The 15,076-nt window shown below is 39.3% G+C and overlaps 1 protein-coding gene across 3 annotated transcripts in view; it reads left to right on the forward strand.

Moving 5' to 3' along the window:
* Mfsd6 (major facilitator superfamily domain containing 6) overlaps positions 1-15,076 on the forward strand; it is a 62,136-nt gene that overhangs the window by 27,023 nt on the left and 20,037 nt on the right. Inside the window, exon 1 of one of the 3 annotated variants that reach the window (XM_048808185.1) lies at positions 14,969-15,057. The exons of the other annotated variants lie outside the window; for them this stretch is intronic. Within the exon in view, the coding sequence (XP_048664142.1) occupies positions 14,982-15,057 (76 nt within the window). The 5' untranslated portion in view covers positions 14,969-14,981. Of the gene's footprint in view, positions 1-14,968; positions 15,058-15,076 lie in introns of those variants that run through there. 3 annotated transcript variants of the gene reach the window in all.

Here is a 15,076-nt window from a genome sequence, read left to right on the forward strand (position 1 = left end):
CCTGACAACCCTGAATGCAAGTTATTTTAAATTCATCAGAATATTTAAGAGAATGTAGACTCTATGTATTTCACGTATTGAAAGTAGACTCCAATATGTTCTATGCTCCTTCAACACATTATCCCCATTTAAAGGAGTAGACTTTTTTTTTCTTTTGTGCTGCCAGACTTTCTCAACTGATGTTTCTCAGAACCACAGAATACAGAGAACGGTTTGAGTAACTGGTTCTTCAAGTCTTCCAAGGATGGTACATAACTAGTACCATGTGGATGCATGAAAGAGAAAATAGTTCATTTCCTATGGTGGATGACTTGGAATGTAAGGTCTGACTCTTCTCCTGGTATCTTGGTTTTGAAATTTTATTTGCAGAGTCAGGTGGGGAAAAAATGATAAATCCTTCTCTTTTCATCAGGATAACTTACAATTATTCATAACATGGTAGTATGGAAGGAGTTAATGCTTCCTATAACTGATTGACTGTGTGGACAAAAGGAAGATTGTTTTTCCTCTTTCCCTTTGAACTGTAAGGATTAGAACTGATATTTCAAAACAACCTGCTTTTTCATGTGGGTAAGTAATTAGCCAAAGGAGATAGAGCACATATTAAGCACTGGTGCCAGGGAAAAATAAAGTTATCCTGCCTCCATCTTGATCAATCAAAGGGTATGAATTTTAATATTTTTAAAATTTCTTTGTGACTTAAGTTAAAATAAAAACACCCACACAATAACACTCTCCAGAAGTAGTACTGCTTTTGCCACCATCCAATGACCAAGATTTTCCTGTCCTGTGACAAGGTCTACTTCCTGAGATCAGGCTGAGATTAATATCATGAAGCTTCATCTGAGTTCTAATCATCACAGAATTGTTACAAACTCTAAAGAATATGCTGTTGTATCAATAGGGAAAGCCAGGTTGAGCCACAGCTTTCGTTTGAGGGGTGCTTCTAGAACTCTAGACTCTTGAGCAGAGTATTCTGCCCATCAGAAAGATGCAGACATTGAACTTTGTTTACTGCTATAGTTCCAACAGTTTGGCTCCTTAGCTTCCTGAAAAACAACGCAGCTAGATGGTGGGGCTAACTGGGAGAGGTAGGTATCAGTAGTAAAATATTCCTAGTGGCTCTTTGGGATCTAAGTTTGAAAGAAAATTATTTGGCAATGCCAATGATGTTTCAGAGTTGAGGAGGGGTGAGGGTACATTCCATTTATTAAGAAACTAATGAAATAGATTATGAACTGGAAATTCCAAGTTGGCCAAAGATAGGAAAGCTATAGCGGCAGGACATTTATTGATGCTTCTGGGTCTGCCCAACCCACTGACATTGGTGGGAGTACAAGAGAGAAATAATTGATTCTGGTCTATTTGGCATTTATACTGTATCTTAAAAGCTGAGCTTAAATATCAACAACCTAGAGCGACATGTAAGACTGTACTGGTTCAAGTTTAAAATGAGCCAGGTTTCAGGGGATGAGGAATTTTGGAACCTGGGAGTCTTAGATGGGTGGGAATTTAGGGACTCCCCCTGCACTGCTCTCTGAACATATGGCTGGCCTGTGTAAGCCACTAAGGCAGGTTGTGAGCCATCACCACAAGCGTGAAGAGACCTCCTGTTTAATGCAGTCCTGAAAACTTCAGAAGAAACTACACAGATGTTCACTCGCTCTCTCCCTGATTCACAGGCACAGTAAAAAATAACTCAAAAGGATGTCTTGACATACAAAGTATAAAAATTATCATGCATTTAGAGGGCTCTGAGGTGGAATTATTATGTCAACACAATGACTATTATAGAGTGGAGCTGATTAGAGCTTTTCTAGTTAACAGAACATGAAACTGGTGACAAGATCTTTTTTTTTTTTAAGCTCAAAGTGCAATGGGCAGCCTTCTCTTAGACATGAATGGTTGGATGAGAACATAAGGATAGGTCAGTGTGAGCTCATCACCACTGGATTTTGTTTTTCATTTTGTATAAACTGGCAAACTTCAGAGTTGTTAAAATATAAGCAATTATGGATTATTTTTGTCTCAGTTAATACCTGTAGGACATATCTCACACATGTAGTCTATATCATAGCACTTACCAAAACAAAATAAAAAAAACATCTGTTGATAAAAATAAGCCATATAAAAATCAAACTGTTGGAGCTGGGTTTGTAGCTTAGTGGTAGAGCACATGCCTACCACATGTGAGGCATGGGGTTCCATCCTCAGCACCACATGAAAATAAATAAATAAAATAAAGATATTGTGTTCATCTAAAACTAAAAAAAAATTCTTAAACTCTTTATATATTCCTTAATGCCATTTCTTAGGGCTTGGTGACTGTAAACTTCCATCTCTGTCATTGCTTACATATAAAATAATTGTAATTGTAGCTATTATTATTTATATGTGGGTAGATTTCTACTTTTCTATTTCCCATTTGACCTTCAAAGATGTTGATACCCATTTTCATAGGAAAAGCCTCTTAGAGTTATTTCAAGTATAGATTCTTATTATTGAATTATAAACCATGGAATATAAAAAATAGATGAATTTATGATCAGGAGTTGAAGTGAGTAATTTGGTCTTTGTAGTTCCTTGAAAGAACAGTTTTGCAAAGAAATTCATTACCATATAATATCATAGCTACCAGGATGACTTATGACAACACTACCTATAATCAAGTTATTCATAGCTCAGAACAAAAGACCATTGTTGCCAGGCAGTGCAATTACATCCAGGGCTTTTAGTTAGTGGTGTCACTTTTGGTTTCTCTTTATCTTCAATTTCTGGGTCAATGAGGCAACTCCCTTGGTTAAAAAGAGCAGGACTAACTTCACCTGTGTCCTCATTTTTGTGGTTGCAGACTGCCCCAAGAATACAACTAACAAGGGCCCCTAACAGGCCAAGGTGATGGTCAAGGTGTGCACTGGACAAGAACAAAGATGCTCTGACACATTCATTACCTAGGTGGTCACTGTAGAGGCCAATTTAGAAGTCTGCATTGATGTTGAAGTTGGATGTTACTTGTGGCCTGAAAATTGCATTTTAAGATAAAGACTCTGTGTGGGAGACCAACCTTGCACATGACTGAGTCACACTCCCCAGCTGGGTGGTGAGGCGTTCAGTTACAGAAATGTGGCAGAGCTTTCCCCACTCTTCTTGGGTTCAAGGGTCAGTGTCTCATGCATGGGTGTGTCTTGCTACAGCCCCCTGGGTGAAGCTATGCTCACCTGTTCCTTTGTAATATAACCCCTTGCCCTGTTTAGGATAGAATCTTCCATGGAAGTGCCTTGTGTGTGTCCGGTTCTCTTATTGTGCCCTTGGGTGTGGCCTACCCAGGAGTCAGTCAACCTGCTGACAGTGGACAACATGAAGATAGACTCAGCCCCCTGAAACCTGACCCCTTGCCTCATTTGAATAGCTTCTCCTCAATAAAAGGGGTCAGCGTGTGTGCTCTCGCTTTCTCTCTTCCTGTAGACCCTTAAGGTCAGAGGAGCCGTCACAGAGACCCCAAAGAAAAAGGTGTTTGTGTCTCTTGTGTGGTTATTTTGCGCAGCCCAGTCAGCCCAGTTCAACTGGAGTAAACCCTGAGCCTTTTAGAACAGAAACCCAGCAGACTCACCTAGAGGACCTCTCACACACCTGCAGTAAGGCATGCACTTGGCTTACTCTGCTTTTCTTATGGTAAAAAACAGAAACCATATTAGCACCCTGTTCTCTGGTTTTCAGGCTCCAGAAAATTTGGGAAATAATTGTTGTTTAAGCCACCCAGTCTATGGTTTCTTGCTGTGGCAGCCCAAGCAAACTAATATACATCTCTAAACAGAGAGTCAGCAAGAAGAGGCTAAAGTGGGTGTAGAGCCTTTGGATTCTCAAATATTCTTAGAGTCAAAGGTCACTAGCATAGGAACCTGTGGCTTAACCCAGTAGGAATGAATCCAGGACCACCCTTAATTGTTCCTGCATGTGTGTGCATTTCTGGTAGCATGCACCTTGGTTGGGCACATCCACCCTGCAAGCCTAAGAAAGAACCAATTTACTATAATTTGTCCAAAATTTACCTTTCTGAGAGGAAAGTAGGATATCGGCTCAGGTTCTCTGGCTTACAAATCTCATGGTCTTTTATAGGTATCAGACACTTATATTAGTGTCATCGAAGTACATGGAGACTAGTATCATTATTATTTAATTACTATTAGTTGAATTAATATTAATTACTATTAATTCATTACTATTAATTATTTTATTCTTGGCTCTGTTAATGATTTTTTGTAAAAATATAATATGTTTCAAATATAGGTAGAATATTATAGCAAATCTAAGTGAAACAAGATTTTAAGGTAAAGTGATCATTAATGTATAAGAAAAAGATCACCTTTAAAATTTCCCTAAAGGCTTGTGATCAGGATGGGAAGGCTTTGCCAGTGGTGGAGAGGCCTGGGACAAGGCAGCAGAAGACCCAGCTGTGCTGTTCTGTGATGTTTAGCTACATGACTCTGGAAATTTGGTTCACTTTTCAGGACCTTAATTTCCTCTGCAATAAAACTTCCAGGAGATTATCCACAGGAATAAACAGGGAACTAACTGGGAAAATGCTTTTAAAAAAAAGGAGAATATGATAGAAGATTGAAATATTGGTATGAGGGGTATAATTCTGTAATGTTACAAAAAGAGGGACAGGAATGCTTTGAACAAAATTTATTCAGTTGGAGTTCCTATTTAAAAAAAATAAGAGCAGAATTTCTTATAAAAGTTTACTAATTGACAGGCTTAGGGTAAGAGTTTATTATGTTATTTTTTTTCCTACTTGAAAAATGCACACCTTAAATTGTACTTCAGACAGAATATGTTTAGCATAGGTAGGATTGCATTAAGTTTGAAAACTAGAGCAAGTTCAAGAAAAAGAGGAGGTGACTCAATACCCAGTGTGGCCTTTGGGGAGTTAAGACTCTTCACAGTGAGTCATATGGAACTGCATCAGGAATCAGGGAATGGAAGAGATCAGGACTCCTTTCAGTCCCCTGATGGAATGAGGGGTGAGCCCAGCTCAAGCTACTTCCCAGCCTGATATAGAGGCCTATAAGACCTAGATGATGGATGCAGCCTGCACCTGTGGTTAGGGAGACTCCTATCAGACCCTACCTCTGCCACTCTTAATCCAAATGCACAGTATATCCACACTAATTCTGCCAGTCTTCTGCATAGGGCCTTACCTTAGAGAAGAAAAATACTCTTCCCTTGGCTATGTGTATGTAAGCAGTGTCCCTGGTTTCTGCTTCTTTCCCAGCCATGCAGTCAACTCTGATTATTTCATCTCAAAGTTCACCTGCTAGATGCAGCCCCCATTTGGCCTGCAGGTAGGGGTGGAAACCCTGGCCCACCCTTTATTCTGGCTCAGCATTGATTTCTGTGGCTACTTCAGCAGAAATGGTCTTTTGGCCCATTTCATCTCATAACACATAATTTTGCCTTTGGGTAAGGTTTTCTTTTGAGATCCAGGATATTAGACAGCTGCTGCATGGCACTTGCTTTTCTAGTTTCCTCTTAGCCCAGTCTTTGCAATGATTCATCAAAGTTTAAAATGTTAGCCATGTTCTAAAGCCAACACAAACATCCAGCCAGCATCCTTAATCCAAATGCACAGCTGTGTCCAGAAGTATATCCACACTAATGCTGCCAGTCTTCTGCCATAGGGCCCTACCTTAGAGAAGAAAAATAGCACATTGCTATTACCTCCAATAGAATGCTGTGATGCAAGGGGGACAGGGACCTGGATCTTCCACTGGTCTAACACTGTGGCCTCTCTTTTTTTGAGCTGTGAAATGAGAGGATTGGAGGTAATGCTACGGCTTCTTTTAGTTCTGTCTCCAGTAATCTAATTTTCTGCTTTATTTGATTTTAGTATGTGAAAAACCATCCATCAGACCTTCCCACTCCCTGCCTACCTTCACCCTTTACCCTAGTACAGAGACTTCAAATGGTTTTTGCTGCTAAATCAAAAATGTGCACAAAGCCATCCATGCAAACTTATCTATGCCATGCTGTGACAGCAGTCTAGCCAGTGACAGGGTATGTGATTTATCATAGCAGTGCTTGGATTGCTGTACAATTTTTTTTTTTTTAATTAATTGACCTGAATGGAAGTTGGGGCCTCCAAATCTTAGGCACTTCTCTATGTACTGGCTCAGGCAGAACTTGTAAAAGGCATGATTGCTTTTGCTGAAATAGCTGTATTTTATTTAATGGTAGCTTATGCATTTGTACAAGGCTTTGTAATTTTTCTTTGCGTGCTAACTTGAACTTTTCATAAGCAGAAAAGCTATAACCACTTCTAAGCGAAGCCCACTTCAAGAGTGCCTTGAATTCCACCACCTCGGCCCAATGCAGCAATGTCACAGTGCTGCTCATTGTGAAAAGGCATTCATTAGTCATGTTTGTACAAGCCTTTTGTTTTGTATCAACCACTGGAAAAGTAAATAGCAATCCCCCAGATAAAATAAATGAGTAAATGTGACTAGATTACGTTGTGCAAAATCCTAAACAATCCTCCACTAAAGATACAGCTTCAGTCTGACTGCAGAGGCCCAGGGAAGGTACCATTGCTATCACATCCTTGATAGGTAGTCCATGGAGTAAATAGCTCTTTACTAAATTTTGCTCTAGGTTGGGGTCAAAAGTGACCTTGGGGAACATTTTATGGGTTGGATTTTGTCACCTGAAAATTCATATGGCGGAGTCCTTACCCCTAGAACCTCAGAGTATGGCTATATTTGGAGTTATGGCCTTTAAGGAAATATTTAAGTTAAAATGAGGTAATTAGGTGGGACCTTAATCCATGATGACTGATGACCTTATGAGAAGAGGAGATAGGGCACAGACAAGCATAGAGGGAAGACTTTGTGATGACAGGGAAAAGATGGCCATCTTCAAGCCAAGGAAGGAGGCCTCAGAAGAAACCAACCCTGCTAACACCCTGATCTTGCACTTCTAGCCCCAGAACTGTGAGACAATAAATTCCTGTTGTTCAAACCACCCAGTGAATGCTATTTGTTATGGCAGCCCTAGCAAACTCATGCAGTCATATAGGACTAGCTCCATTCCTGTTTATCTTCCCTTCTCTCTAATCCTTGACTCATGGTTACCTAGCCTTTGCTTGGCTACTTCTGGTGATATTGAACTTGCTACCTCCCGAGGCAACCAGGATTTTGTATCATTTAGGACTCTCAGTTGAAGTGGAAGAAAACCTTACTCAAAGTGGATTAAACAAGGGCTGGGGATGTGGCTCAAGTGGTAGCGCGCTCGCCTGGCATGCGTGCGGCCCGGGTTCGATCCTCAGCACCACATACAAACAAAGATGTGTCCGCCGAGAACTAACAAATAAATATTACAATATTCTCTCTCTCTCTCTCTCTCTCTCTCTCTCTCTCTCTCTCTCTCTCTCTTTAAAAAAAAAAAGTGGATTAAACAAAACAGGGAATATATTGTCTAATTGAGAAATGCAGTGCATGGCCTTAGGTGCAGCTTCAACCAGGTCTCAAGTGAAATAACCAGACCCTGGGTTCTTCCTTCTAATAATCTCATCTCCTATAGGGCAAGTCCCAGGAAGCTCCAGGCTCAAGTTCAGCTGAAAAGAGAGGCAGCTAAGATAATAGCCTCTACCATATTGCCTGCTCCCTGGTGTGACTGTGGGCCCAACTTATCTTTAGCAGGAAGGCCCCTCACTATCTTGAAGGTCCCAGTTCACTCAGGGATTTCTTCTAGATCATCTTGTTTAGCACCTCTATTGTCTTTTCCCTCCATATTCTGGCTTTTTTCTGTTCTCTCTCTTTCTTTTTCTCAGTGATCTCTTAAAATCTGGTGCCTTTAATTGTATTCACTTCTGCCATGGTCTGGCCAAAGTCAGGAATGGTGGGATTATTGTCACTTTTTGATTTGGTCATGATATTCTTTCAGCTTGAATTGTTTTTTTTAAAAATAGTTTTTAGTTGTAGATGAACTCAACACCTTTATTTTATTTATTTATTTTTATTTGGTGCTGAGGATCCAACCCAGTGCCTCATTCGTTCTAGGCAAACACTCTACCACTGAGCCACAACCCCAGCCCCCTTCATCCTGAATTTTAATGAATTTATTTAGTTCCCTCAGATTTAGTTTAGGAGCAGCTGAAACTCTTGAGGCCTTCTTGAAATTAATTGCTATGCCAAATGTCCTTGTATGTGTACTTAGGCCTTATCATGAACAATTTTTAAAAAAAATCGGGGGGTGGGGAGGGTGTTATGTTTTTAGTCATTCAGCTTTCACCTAATTGAAAAATATAACAATGAAATAGCATATCCTGTCTTCCAAGTGGTTCTGTTTCATTTGTCAAGGTTTTATTTGTTTTTCAACATCGTTAATTTTATACCAGGATGATGGACACACCCTAAGAAAACAGATAAATTAAAAGAATAATGGAGGGGCTGGGGATGTGGCTCAAGCGGTAGCACGCTCGCCTGGCATGCGTGCGGCCCGGGTTCGATCCTCAGCACCACATACAAACAAAGATGTTGTGTCTGCCGAGAACTTAAATAAATAAATAAATAAATATTAAAAAATAAATAAATAAATAAAAGAATAATGGAGAGATGTAAATATGTCAGGGAACCAACAATGACCATGCCGATGGTGACAATAATTATATTCTTAGTTTGTCAATCATTTAGAGAGGAGATTTCTTAAGGTAGCAAAATAAAGAATGAGTTAAGAGCATCAGAGACTCAGACTTCACTTTTATCTTTTCAGTTTCTAGTAGGAACTAGATAGAAGGAGCGATTAGTAGATGCAAAAAACACACATAGCTAAATGGCTGTTGTTTCTTTCCCTTTTACTCTTTTGTAGACCTTGTGGTTCTTATGCTCAGTTTTACAAGGATGGTTCAGTGGCCAGCAATACCCGTTGGTAATAGAAGCTTGATGGCCTCTGAGGACTCTATTGGAGATCCCTTCAGTTGTGCCAGGAGCATGCCATTGACTCTATGCTTTGTGGCTTGTATGCTAGCTTTTCTTTCTTTTGGTGAGATAGGCCTGTGGGGAGCAGAACTCTGTTATCTGCTTTTTGCACATTGCATGGAGCTTCAGGATGCTCCAAAAAAGCAAACCATAGCCAGCTCTTCATTGAATTACTACAATGTTTATCTTCAACAAAGTCTATTAACTTTAGTCGAAAATGTTGCCAATTGTGTTCATCTGGGTTTTTTTTAATGAATTAAGTCAATTCATTCTTTCACAAACTCATAACTTATTCCTGTACCATAACTAGGAATCTTAAAATAAACACACACATGTAATTGTAAGTACAATATGTACATTGTATATATCTTTTCCACCACTGTATCCCTAGCACTTAGCACAGATTGTGTTCGGTACATATTTGTTAATTGGTGTTTTATTTAGCGCATTCATATTTTCCCTCTAGATCGTGAATATTTTATTGACTGCCTGTTGTGTGTCAGGCACTGGGGATAAAATGGATATAACGTAGCACCCTCCATGGAAATGCTTTCAGGTTGTGGATGTGTAGTCACAATGGAGATAAGTGTTATGTGGCAAACCTGTGATGCAGTGATCACAGGTAAAGGACATAGACCTGGTATGAGATGGAGCTGAGTGATGGCTGGAGGAGGATTAGGACACTAATGTGTGCCAGTGGGTCTTTTTGGCATTCATGTGGGCCAGAGGACAGGTTGCTAGGCAGAGCATTGTGCCAGATAGATTGCAAGGAAGGATGATTTAGAATAGACTCTTGTGTGTATCAGCAGTTGTTTTTTAAATCCAGATGCCCCATTGTATCACATACGCTTTCTAATGATCTGTGTGGCAAACAAGTGCTTTCCTTAAGCTGTCTCCAAAGGCCATCAGTTTCTTTGTCTAGAATGAAAATGATTAAGGCATCACTGGTTATGTCATGTGCCTTTTAAAACTACTTGGATAACCACGGTTTATTCACATCCATCCTTCTAATGTATTATTTTGTTTATTTTATGTGGTGCTGAGGATCGAACTCAGTGCCTCACATGTGCTTGGCAAGTGCTCTACCACTGAACCACAACCCCAGTTCCCTCCTATTGTAGTATTAAGACAGGAATGACATTAAATATGAATTTAGTTGGATGTTGCATAATTTTAAAGACAAAGTAGAAATCCAGATAATAATCCTACTGGGTTGGAGAGCCATAGGGCCAGCATCATTCCTTATTTACTTGTCTGCTTATTGAAACACAGTGATGGACCTCTGTTCCTTCTCTGAGAATGGAAAGAGGCAGATGAGCACTGTAGGGTGGGCCTGCTTAGGCCTTTCTTTGCTGCTTACACCCTGTGCTGTCTCTGGAATAATTTCCAGAATGGGTCTGGATTAGAATCGTTCACTGGTACCTCTTCTTCAGTCCTGAGCTTAGGACCCCTTTTGTATCTTTGAAACACCCTCTCTGGCTATAGACCCAGGTGGCTTTATAATTAACCTCTGTTCACTTTGTTTACACTTCCCTGGGGCATTCCCCATCTTCTGTCTCTAGCTGCTCCAACCCTGGGTGTCCCTGAACTCCCGTAAGCTAAGGGCCTGATCTTTATGTTCCCATGTACTCTTAGCATATTTTATTTTGTATTTATTTTTTAGTTACACAATACCTTCATTTTATTTATTTATTTTTATATGGTGCTGAGGATCGAACCCAGGGCCGCACATGTGCAAGGAGAGTGCTGTACCACTGAGCCACAACCCCAGCCCCTCTTAGCATATTTTATTTTACTTGTATTTAACTTTCCTGCTTATGTGTCTTTTTTCCCCAGTAGACTGTTTCTTCTGGCAAGAAAGATTTCTTCTTCATTTTTATTCCCCTTGGGTCCAGTACAATGTATAGTAGTATATAGTGGTGTCTCAATAAATGTTTTTTGAGGAAATTCATACACATTATAGTTCTGTATGGTTCCTATGGGGCATTCAGCCACACTATAGTTGGTTAAATTTAGAAAAATAGGGCATTATGTCTAACCTACATTCTGTAAGAAATTCCAGAATGACTTCACAATTAATTGTTATCTATTTCTTGAAGATTGTTTTTAAAAGTATCAGTTTTATTATCAGATTATTACCAACCAACATATACTGCTAATACTGTGAACTGTGGTTGTATAAGAAATTAGAATTTCATAAGCACCTTTTCTCATACTTTTATAGTTTGCACAAATATAGAATCAAGATATCTAACAGGCGATTTAGGTTTTCCATGGTGTAGTAATATATCCCCTCTTACTAGTTGTGTTCCTCTTTGTAGATAACTTCACTTATACCAACCACCTGTTCTAAAATTGCCTTTGTTTCTTGCCTACTTTTATTACTGACTTCCTGTTATGAAAAAGGAAAAGAGTGACATTATTACTGACCTTTATCACTATAGATGTTTAATAGGTATCTGTGTCTTATCGAGAAGCATTTTTTAGGTTGTTCATCTGTGTTTCCAGACCTTAGAGCCCGGGGATATTCTGGGACTCTGAACATGTACTCTACACCACACATAAAGAAGCATTTGGTTATCTATAAGATGATCTAGTAAAACACATTATAAATTTCATTTTATCAGCAGACCTTAATTTTGTGAGAGTGAATATATTAGTTTTCTAGGGCTGCCATAACAAAATCCACAGACTTGGTGGCCTAAAAAAACAGAAATTTATTTCCTTATGGATCTGGAGTCTCAAAGTCCAAGATGAAGGTGTCATCAGGGTTGATTTCTTTTGAAGGCCCCTCCCTGTGGCTCATTTTCCAGTGTCTTCACAGCTTTCCCCCATGCCTGTCTCCTACTCTCTTCTTCTAAAGACATGAGTCACGTTGGATTAGGACCCACCAATATGACCTCATTTCACCTTACCTCTTCAAAACCTTTATCTCCAAATATAGTCATATTCAGAGATTCTAGGGGTTAGGAATTATGAATTCTGGGCAAAATTCGGTCTATAAAATGGAATAATATGGCAGCTTAAGTTCAGATATTAAAAAAATTCTTTAGTTGTACTTTTCAATGACTGTTGAATAAATGTATTTTTCTATCTTTGCCTTTTCATAGATACAAATGCTGCCTTTCTTTATATGCTCATAATTTTATCTGTGCTAGTTTCTTGAAACCATGGTCTCCCCAAAATGGTTGGTGAGGAAGAATGCTGGGCTCTATATTAGTCATCTTTCTGTCACTGCAACAAAATACCTGAGATAACAAATCAAAAGATGAAAGTTTGGACTGGAGATATAACTCAGTGGTAGAACATTGGCTTAGGATTATAAGGCTCTGGGTTCAATCCCCAACATTGAAGGGGAAAGGTGGGGGTGGGAGGTTGGGCGGATAGATTTGCTTTGGCTCACAGTTTTCGAGATTTTAGTTGCTTTGGCCTGTAGCAAAGCAGTCATGGTAGGGAGCAGGCCACAGAGTAAAAGTGTTTATCTCATGGCAATCAGAAAGCAAAGAGAATATGGAAGGGGCCAGGGTCCTCAATGACCTAACTTCCTTCCACTTGACCCTACCTCCTAAAGGTTTCACCACCTCCCAACAGGGCTATCAGCTGGGGACCACACCTTCAACATATGAGACTTTAAGGGACATTTGAGATTCAAATACTAACAGGTTCCTCTTTTTCAATTCTGGGTTAAAGTTCTGTTAGAAAACAAAAGGGAAGTTCTTAAATACTTTCCTCTAAAATAATGAAAATACTGTCATTAATTGAGTGATTATTTTGGGTGAATCATTGTATTATAAGTATCTCCACAAATTTGCAGAAGAGATGCTGTTATCCTACTTGAGACATGAGGATACTGAGTGTCAGAGAGAGAGTATCTTGCCATGGATACTTCTTATTTTGCTTTTCTTTTTTAGGGCACCTGTTTGGTGCTAAAGGAATATCAGTTTTGACATTAGAAATGTGGGAAAGAAGTGAAGGCTATAGCAAGCTCTTGGTGGCAGTCTGAGACCTAAGAGTCCCAGAAGCTATGGATCAATAGCTCCATCGAGTGAATTGCACATGGGTAGAGGTTTGAAGACATCATCTACTTCCTAAAATGGGTTGATTGACTTTGGGTTACTTTAGGCCAGGAGCTTTGTACTATGGCCCACTTTGGATTGCATAGCAGTTGTCATGGCAACTCTGATTCAGAGTCAGGCTTGAAAGAAAGGTTGAAGACAGGCAATGTGAGCCTTAGGAAGGTGGATTACCAAATATATTGTATGATAGGATTATGGGAAAGTGTTACTGAAGACAGGTTGGAATGAGTTACACCAGTGATTCTCCTGGCTGACTCAGTTATCAGAACCACCTGGGGAGGTTTCAGAAGCACCACACCTGCATTTCAGCCTAGAGATCTTTATTGAGATGGGTAGGCCTTGACATCTGTCTTTTTAAACAATTACCAGAGTAAACCTGATACATAGCCAAGGTTAAGAATTAACAACTTAGGCCAGGGGTTAGGTCTATGGCCTAAAGGCCAAATCTGGCCTGCTGCCTCTTTTTGTATGACTCATGAACTAGGAATCATTTCTACATTTTGAAATGGCTGAAAAAAGTCACAAGGAGCATAATATTTTTTGACACATAAAAGTTACATGAAATTTAAATTTCAATGTTCATAATTAAATTTTACTAGAGTGTAGACAGGCTTATTTACTTACATATTATCTGCGCTCCTTTCACACCAGCAGAGCAGAGTTGAGTGGTTGTTATAAAGACCATGTGGCCCAGGAAACCTAAACTATAGAGGTTATGACCCTTAACAGAAAATGTTGCTGGCCCCTGAGTTAGGCTAAGTAGAGGCTATCCTCTTACCCTAACTTAGAGTTGGGTTAGAACTTTAAAAAGAAGCAAAAAAAGGTTCCTGGATCTTGTTTTGTGTTTCTGTAGTGCATTTTGCATTTTAATTTCCTGTGGGTTTTTTCCTGCCTAGTTGAGGGAGTTTGATAGATGGATCAGTAGCAAGCATGTTCAACAAAATTTTTATGAAACAGAACTGAAATATACTTATTTCATCAAACCACACAAGTATAAAGAATATAATATTCATAGAACTAAGTGACCCAGGCCTTTTTAATAATTCACGGAGGATCTCCTAAGTTTTTTCTAATATCCATTTCCTAGCCCTCCTCAAACCCAATCCTTTTGTCTTTTTCCCATCCTTTTGTTCCACATTTAATTAAAATCAGTCCCAGCTGGGCACCTGAGAGCATAGTCTGTCCTGTGATTGATTCAAGGATGGGAAAAAGAGCACAATTTTTATAGAAATGATTGTATAATCATGTATGTAATCTTAGCAGAGCAAGATTAGGAAAATACCACTGACTGTCATGTTGGCATCAGAAAACAAGAAAAACATTAAGGTTAGGAAAATGAAAAATGACTGAGAAAGAGAAATTCCTCATCAGGCTGTTTGTTTAGTACAGAGAAGCAGGAACCATCTGCTTCCAAACCAGCCTGCCCAGTTCAGAATGGGAGAGACTGTAACTTTATGCTTGGGTGCACCACTTTAGTCCTTTGCTTATTTTGTTTTTACTTATATTTTTTGTAGTAATAATGAACGGGGGTAGGGGAGTCAAGAGATTAATATATATTAGTTTTGTAAGTGTGTGATGTCATGGATATTTTTTAAAATAGTGAACGTCTATCACTTGAACTGACAGGAAAAATATTTGATTTCCAAATAGTTTATTATCCATCATTAGATGATCATTTTTAGTGACCTTAAGAGTCTCCCTGTGACACTGCTTGATGTCCTGGGTATTATAAGTGAGACCACAATCATGTTCACATGTTCTAATTTTTATCCTGTTCTTTCTCCATTGTTGTGAAGTGGCTACAATCCCAGGCATATTTACCCTCCAGCCACCTGGAAGGAAGCCAGTAATGTCATTACAGATGGGAGTGTGCCCAGGCTATCTTAAAAAAACATTGTCTCTGTTACTAATTAAAGTTTTAGGAAGGGTGATGTTCGCTTTTATATTAAGCATTTGGGAAAGGCTGAGGGCAGATATATTAGAAGCATTATTCTTGTTCCTAAATCATACCTTCCCCTAGGTTTG

Source organism: Marmota marmota, unplaced genomic scaffold, assembly GCF_001458135.2.
Source record: "Marmota marmota marmota unplaced genomic scaffold, marMar, whole genome shotgun sequence".
NCBI lineage: Eukaryota > Metazoa > Chordata > Mammalia > Rodentia > Sciuridae > Marmota > Marmota marmota.